Consider the following 7,872-nt stretch of genomic DNA (forward strand, 5'->3'; position numbering starts at 1 on the left):
CTCGCTACCCCCGAACCCCCCCACCCACCCACCCGACTACAAAACAAATGGATTACATACAAAGAAGGTTATCTGGCCACCAATGACAGATTTATACACCCACCGCCCAGAAGAGGTGCCCAGTTGTCTGTGCAATCATAGTAGCTGGCTGAGAGAATGCCAATACCACCCAATGCCAAGACCACCTAATACCAGGCCTGCCCAATGCCAATACCACCCAATGCCAGGCCTGCCCAATGCCAAGACCGCCCAATACTAGGCCTGCCCAATGCCAATACCGCCCAATACCAGGCCTGCCCAATGCCAAGACCGCCCAATACCAGGCCTGCCCAATGCCAAGACCACCCAATACCAGGCCTGCTCAATGCCAAGACCACCTAATACCAGGCCTGCCCAATGCCAAGACCACGTAATACCAGGCCTTCCCAATGCCAAGACTGCCTGGCTGAGAGAATTTACTGTGTATATTTGTAGATGCATATGTTTAAGTGTGGAATAAATTGCCTGATGCCAAGACCGCCCAATGCCAAGACCGCCCAATACCAGGCCTGCCCAATGCCAAGACCGCCCAATACCAAGACCGCCCAATGTCAAGACTGCCCAATGTCAAGACCGCCCAATACCAAGACTGCCCAATGTCAAGACCGCCCAATGTCAAGACCGCCCAATGTCAAGACCGCCCAATACCAGGCCTGCCCAATGCAAAGACCGCCCAATACCAGGCCTGCCCAATGCCAAGACCACCTAATACCAGGCCTGCCCAATGCCAAGACCACCAAATACCAGGCCTGCCCAATGCCAAGACCACCCAATACCAGGCCTGCCCAATGCCAAGACCACCAAATACCAGGCCTGCCCAATGCCAAGACCACCCAATACCAGGCCTGCCCAATGCCAAGACCGCCCAATACCAGGCCTGCCCAATGCCAAGACCACCAAATACCAGGCCTGTCCAATGCCAAGACCACCCAATACTAGGCCTGCCCAGTGCCAAGACCGCCCAATACTAGGCCTGCCCAATGCCAAGACCACCAAATACCAGGCCTGGCCAATGCCAAGACCACCAAATACCAGGCCTGCCCAATGCCAAGACCACCAAATACCAGGCCTGCCCAATGCCAAGACCACCAAATACCAGGCCTGCCCAATGCCAAGACCACCTAATCCCAGGCCTGCCCAATGCCAAGACTGCCCAATACCAGGCCTGCCCAATGCCAAGACCGCCAAATACCAAGACCACCAAATACCAAGACTGCCCAATGCCAAGACCACCAAATAACAGGCCTGCCCAATGCCAAGACCGCCAAATACCAAGACTGCCCAATGCCAAGACCACCAAATACCAGGCCTGCCCAATGCCAAGATCGCCCAATACCAGGCCTGCCCAATGCCAAGATCGCCCAATACCAGGCCTGCCCAATGCCAAGATCGCCCAATACCAGGCCTGCCCAATGCCAAGACCGCCCAATACCAGGCCTGCCCAATGCCAAGACCACCAAATACCAGGCCTGCCCAATGCCAAGACCACCAAATACCAGGCCTGCCCAATGCCAAGACCACCAAATACCAGGCCTGCCCAATGCCAAGACCACCAAATACCAGGCCTGCCCAATGCAAGGACTGCCAGCCTTTAAGGCCCCATTCACACCTAGGCGTATTGTAATATGTGCGTCTGTCGCGCGACCGTCGCTCTTTTTTTTTTACCGCGATTAGCGGTAAAAAAAGTTGCGCGATTCCGAAGGCTACTTGGCTGTATCGCAATGGAAAACGCCCTACAAAACGGCCCAAAGTAGCTCCTGGACCTTTTCAGGCGTGGGCCGCTTTGTAGGGCGTTAGGGACGGGCAGGAATACGCCGAGGTGGGAACCAGAACATTGAATACGATGCGATTTAGATGTTTGAGCGTTTTGTAGAGCGTTCGCCGAGCGTAGAACCCGCCACAAAACGTTCCGGTGTGAAGGAGGGCTAAACCTCCATATACGGGAAGCAGGCAGTACAGCTGGGCCAGCATTTGTAAGGAATGATAAAAGGACATTTACAGCGAGTGTGTGACATCATCGGGATCCCGATATACAGCAAATATAAAGACCGGGATGATTGGCGGTCTCCGGTGAGCCTTGTCATATACGAGGTGACTACTGGACAGAATACGGGTGACCTCTGGACCGGGCAGACCATCCTGGTCCCACACGTGGCTACGGCTCCAGAGGCCATCAACCACCTTTCTCTCCATCCAAAGAGACAAAACACCACGAGGTCACCTGACCCTCACCAAATCTGCTCGGGGAACGTGGTCAGAGGTGGCATCGCGTGATTGGCCGCTGGAGAGTCACTCATCGTAGTGTGGAGCGGGTGGGAACAGTCCCCGTCACACAATGTCACCACTTCTGAGGGATCTCAACCTTCTAGGTACCCCGGGGTCACCTCATGAATCATACCCCGGGGTCACCTCATGAATCATACCCCGGGGTCACCTCATGAATAACCTTCTGAGCCACTGAAAACAAGGAGACATCAGACAGTCAGCAGAGGACACGGGACGTACCAAGTGCAGAGTACGGGAGGGGGGCCGTCCTGAATCTCCCCTCAATTCCTGACAAGAGTAGGAGGGGTTATGCAGGACTGTCCTACAACAGGGCTGTCCTTACAGCTGGGAGTAGGAGGGGTCATACTGGGCTGTCCTTACAGCTGGGAGTAGGAGGGGTCATACTGGGCTGTCCTTACAGCTGGGAGTAGGAGGGGTCATACTGGGCGGTCCTTACAACTGGGAGTAGGAGGGGTCATACTGGGCTGTCCTTACAGCTGGGAGTAGGAGGGGTCATACTGGGCTGTCCTTACAGCTGGGAGTAGGAGGGGTCATACTGGGCGGTCCTTACAGCTGGGAGTAGGAGGGGTCATACTGGGCTGTCCTTACAGCTGGGAGTAGGAGGGGTCATACTGGGCTGTCCTTACAGCTGGGAGTAGGAGGGGTCATACTGGGCTGTCCTTACAGCTGGGAGTAGGAGGGGTCATACTGGGCTGTCCTTACAGCTGGGAGTAGGAGGGGTCATACTGGGCTGTCCTCACAGCTGGGAGTGGGAGGGGTCATACTGGGTTCTCCTTACAGCTGGGAGGGGTCATACTGGGTTCTCCTTACAGCTGGGAGTGGGAGGGGTCATACTGGGCTGTCCTCACCACTGGGAGTGGGAGGGGTCATACTGGGCTGTCTTCCCCACTGGGAGTGGGAGGGGTCATACTGGGCTATCCGACAGCTGGGAGTGGGAGGGGTCATACTGGGCTATCCTTACAGCTGGGAGTGGGAGGGGTCATACTGGGCTGTCCTCACAGCTGGGAGTGGGAGGGGTCATACTGGGCTGTCCTCACCGCTGGGAGTGGGAGGGGTCATACTGGGCTGTCTTCACCACTGGGAGTGGGAGGGGTCATACTGGGCTGTCCTTACAGCTGGCAGTGGGAGGGGTCATACTGGGCTGTCCTTACAGCTGGCAGTGGGAGGGGTCATATTGGCTTATCCTTACAGCTGGCAGTGGGAGGGGTCATACTGGGCTGTCCTTACAGCTGGCAGTGGGAGGGGTCATACTGGGCTGTCCTTACAGCTGGCAGTGGGAGGGGTCATATTGGCTTATCCTTACAGCTGGGAGTGGGAGGGGTCATACTGGGCTGTCCTCAGAGCTGGGAGGGGTTATATTGGGGGGACAGGAAGTGAGACGCGGAACTCACCATCCTGGAAGACGCGCTCCACATTCAGGCCGTACGTGGCGCAGGTCTCGTAGTAGGTGCAGCGCTTCAGGTCATTGGACAGTTTCCGCGCCCGGACGTCATCGATCACTCGCGGGTTGGTGGCACTGATGGCATCTGAGGAGGAAATTCAACATCACTAAGAGGACATCCAAGTCCCTCCCCCAAACAATCCGATTGGCTGCTCTGCTCCCCCTCCAGTCAGAGAGTGTATACTCATAACTACACAGGGAGTCCACTGCTCCCCTCCCCCACACTACACGTACCAGTCAGAGAGTGTATACTCATAGCTACACAGGGAGTCCACTGCTCCCCTCCCCCACCAGTCAGAGAGTGTATACTCATAGCTACACAGGGAGTCCACTGCTCCCCTCCCCCACACTTGTGTCCCTACGAGCACCATTGGGGCCCCGGATGAGGAGTACCTTGTGTCCCTACGAGGAGTACCTTGTGTCCCTACGAGCACCATTGTGGCCCCGGATGAGGATGAGGAGTACCTTGTGTCCCTACGAGCACCATTGGGGCCCCGGATGAGGAGGAGGAGGACCTTCTACCACTACGAAGGATGAGGAGTACCTTGTGTCCCTACGAGCACCATTGTGGCCCCGGATGAGGAGTACCTTGTGTCCCTACGAGCACCATTGTGGCCCCGGATGAGGAGTACCTTGTGTCCCTACGAGCACCATTGTGGCCCCGGATGAGGAGTACCTTGTGTCCCTACGAGCACCATTGTGGCCCCGGATGAGGAGTACCTTGTGTCCCTACGAGCACCATTGTGGCCCCGGATGAGGAGTACCTTGTGTCCCTACGAGCACCATTGTGGCCCCGGATGAGGAGTACCTTGTGTCCCTACGAGCACCATTGTGGCCCCGGATGAGGAGTACCTTGTGTCCCTACGAGCACCATTGTGGCCCCGGATGAGGAGTACCTTGTGTCCCTACGAGCACCATGGGCACGTCAGCGGTGTTGCGGTAGCTGGACAGGCGGGCGTAGTAATTGAAGACGGTCTGGAAACTGATCTCGTCCTCCAGGCTGAAGACAAAGACGACGGCGTCCACCCAGGTGGCAAACTGCAAGAGAGAAGAAGACCTCCGATGAGTAGAGTCCGGACACCACGGACCACCCGTCAGTCCCAGAAGAAGCACCACACCTGCATCTCCGGGGGCCCGCCCTCATCTCTGATCAGCAGGAGGTAACTCTGTCCGTCCACCACAATCTCCTTCTTAAACCGACCACCTGCAGGAGGAAGAAGAGGAGATGAAGGACAGTAACCTGGGAGAGGGGAGGGCAAAGGGGGAGGGGACAACAGGCAAGGGGGAGGGGACACCGGACAAAGGGGAGGAACACAGGAGGGGACACCGGACAAAGTGGAGGAACACATGAGGGGACACCGGACAAAGGGGAGGAACAGAGGAGGGGACACCGGACAAAGTGGAGGAACACAGGAGAGGGACACCGGACAAAGTGGAGGAACACAGGAGGGGACACCGGACAAAGGGGAGGAACACAGGAGGGGACACCGGACAAAGGGGAGGAACACAGGAGGGGACACCGGACAAGGGGGAGGAACACAGGAGGGGACACCGGACAAGGGGGAGGAACACAGGAGGGGACACCGGACAAGGGGGAGGAACACAGGAGGGGACACCGGACAAGGGGGAGGAACACAGGAGGGGACACCGGACAAGGGGGAGGAACACAGGAGGGGACACCGGACAAGGGGGAGGAACACAGGAGGGGACACCGGACAAAGGGGAGGAACACAGGAGGGGACACCGGACAAGGGGGAGGAACACAGGAGGGGACACCGGACAAGGGGGAGGAACACAGGAGGGGACACCGGACAAGGGGGAGGAACACAGGAGGGGACACCGGACAAGGGGGAGGAACACAGGAGGGGACACCGGACAAGGGGGAGGAACACAGGAGGGGACACCGGACAAGGGGGAGGAACACAGGAGGGGACACCGGACAAGGGGGAGGAACACAGGAGGGGACACCGGACAAGGGGGAGGAACACAGGAGGGGACACCGGACAAGGGGGAGGAACACAGGAGGGGACACCGGACAAGGGGGAGGAACACAGGAGGGGACACCGGACAAGGGGGAGGAACACAGGAGGGGACACCGGACAAGGGGGAGGAACACAGGAGGGGACACCGGACAAGGGGGAGGAACACAGGAGGGGACACCGGACAAGGGGGAGGAACACAGGAGGGGACACCGGACAAGGGGGAGGAACACAGGAGGGGACACCGGACAAGGGGGAGGAACACAGGAGGGGACACCGGACAAGGGGGAGGAACACAGGAGGGGACACCGGACAAGGGGGAGGAACACAGGAGGGGACACCGGACAAGGGGGAGGAACACAGGAGGGGACACCGGACAAGGGGGAGGAACACAGGAGGGGACACCGGACAAGGGGGAGGAACACAGGAGGGGACACCGGACAAGGGGGAGGAACACAGGAGGGGACACCGGACAAGGGGGAGGAACACAGGAGGGGACACCGGACAAGGGGGAGGAACACAGGAGGGGACACCGGACAAGGGGGAGGAACACAGGAGGGGACACCGGACAAGGGGGAGGAACACAGGAGGGGACACCGGACAAGGGGGAGGAACACAGGAGGGGACACCGGACAAAGGGGAGGAACACATGAGGGGACACCGGACAAGGGGGAGGAACACAGGAGGGGACACCGGACAAGGGGGAGGAACACAGGAGGGGACACCGGACAAGGGGGAGGGACACAGGAGGGGACACCGGACAAGGGGGAGGGACAGAGGACTGTACAGAGAGGAGCGTTGTCTGGTTATTTCTCCACACTCTGTAATGTGTATACAATATATATGACACACGCACACAGATATATATGACACACGCACACAGATATGTATGACACACGCACACATATGTATGACACCTCGCCCTCATTGGGACACAACAATCTGGATTCACTGACCTTCTGGTGACTCTTCCTGAACATACGTCCCGGTCAGATATCGATGAACCAACGCAGATTTCCCACTGGAGAGATTTCCCACAATGCCCTGCAACACAGAAACCGCACACGTCAAGCAGCGCAGCAATTTGCCCTCATGGAAGTGTGTATGGACACGTCTAATCATAGAGCGGCGGCAGCGATCCGAGCCTCCTGCTCACCGTCATATGTGTTACTGGAAGCCAGTTACCAATCAGACAAATGGGTTATACTGCCACCTTCAGGAGGACCGCCGGAACACAGAACTCCCACAATGCTTCAGCCGGTCACAGAGAGGTGGGACCTGTGTGAACTCCAAGCCTTACCCCTTGTAAACTCGCATCTCCCCAATGTAACCCTCGAAGCTGCAGCAGCTACCGTGAGCCGGCCTTTATATCCTGCCTGAACGATCACCGCCATTCATTAGTCCCTTCTCCCCCCATCCAATCCATCATTAGCACTGGGATCCATTAGATGTAAGGACAACGGCACTGGGATCCATCAGATGTAAGGACAACGGCACTGGGATCCATCAGGTGTAAGGACAACGGCACTGGGATCCATCAGATGTAAGGACAACGGCACTGGGATCCATCAGATGTAAGGACAACGTCACTGGGATCCATCAGATGTAAGGACAACGGCACTGGGATCCATCAGATGTAAGGACAACGGCACTGGGATCCATCAGATGTAAGGACAACGGCACTGGGATCCATCAGATGTAAGGACAACGGCACTGGGATCCATCAGATGTAAGGACAACGGCACTGGGATCCATTAGATGTAAGGACAACGGCACTGGGATCCATTAGATGTAAGGACAACGGCAACTCTAATGAGTTCAAAAGGTAGACTTTTGAAGTGCCAACAGAACCAAATTTAAAATCCCACCGAGTCACAGGAGGGGCCCCATGAGACACCCACCGAGTCACAGGAGGGGCCCCATGAGACACCCACCGAGTACCAGGAGGGGCACCATGAGACACCTTCTACAAACCTCCTACCAACTGCAAAAAGGTCAGAATTTGTCCCACAAAGTACGTTCTGGATGAAAGTTTCTTTCTTGGCACCAAGCAGAGCAAACCTTGGACATGTAATGTTAGTCCTTATGGGGGGGGGGGCGGACTTCCTAGGTATGAACAGGATGGGA

General features: G+C 57.1%; 1 protein-coding gene across 1 annotated transcript in view; it reads right to left on the minus strand.

Moving 5' to 3' along the window:
• Positions 1–2,449: 2,449 nt before the first annotated feature.
• LOC108803603 overlaps positions 2,450–7,872 on the minus strand; it is a 20,903-nt gene continuing 15,480 nt past the window's right edge. Inside the window, exons 3-7 of the mRNA XM_018575431.1 lie at positions 6,702–6,789; positions 4,885–4,970; positions 4,663–4,804; positions 3,717–3,851; positions 2,450–2,496 (exon numbers count right to left, since the gene is read on the minus strand). Coding sequence (XP_018430933.1) covers positions 2,450–2,496; positions 3,717–3,851; positions 4,663–4,804; positions 4,885–4,970; positions 6,702–6,789 — 498 coding nt within the window. The remainder of the gene's footprint in view (positions 2,497–3,716; positions 3,852–4,662; positions 4,805–4,884; positions 4,971–6,701; positions 6,790–7,872) is intronic.

This window comes from Nanorana parkeri, unplaced genomic scaffold, assembly GCF_000935625.1.
Source record: "Nanorana parkeri isolate BGI_ZX_2015 unplaced genomic scaffold, ASM93562v1 scaffold3918, whole genome shotgun sequence".
Taxonomy (NCBI): domain Eukaryota; kingdom Metazoa; phylum Chordata; class Amphibia; order Anura; family Dicroglossidae; genus Nanorana; species Nanorana parkeri.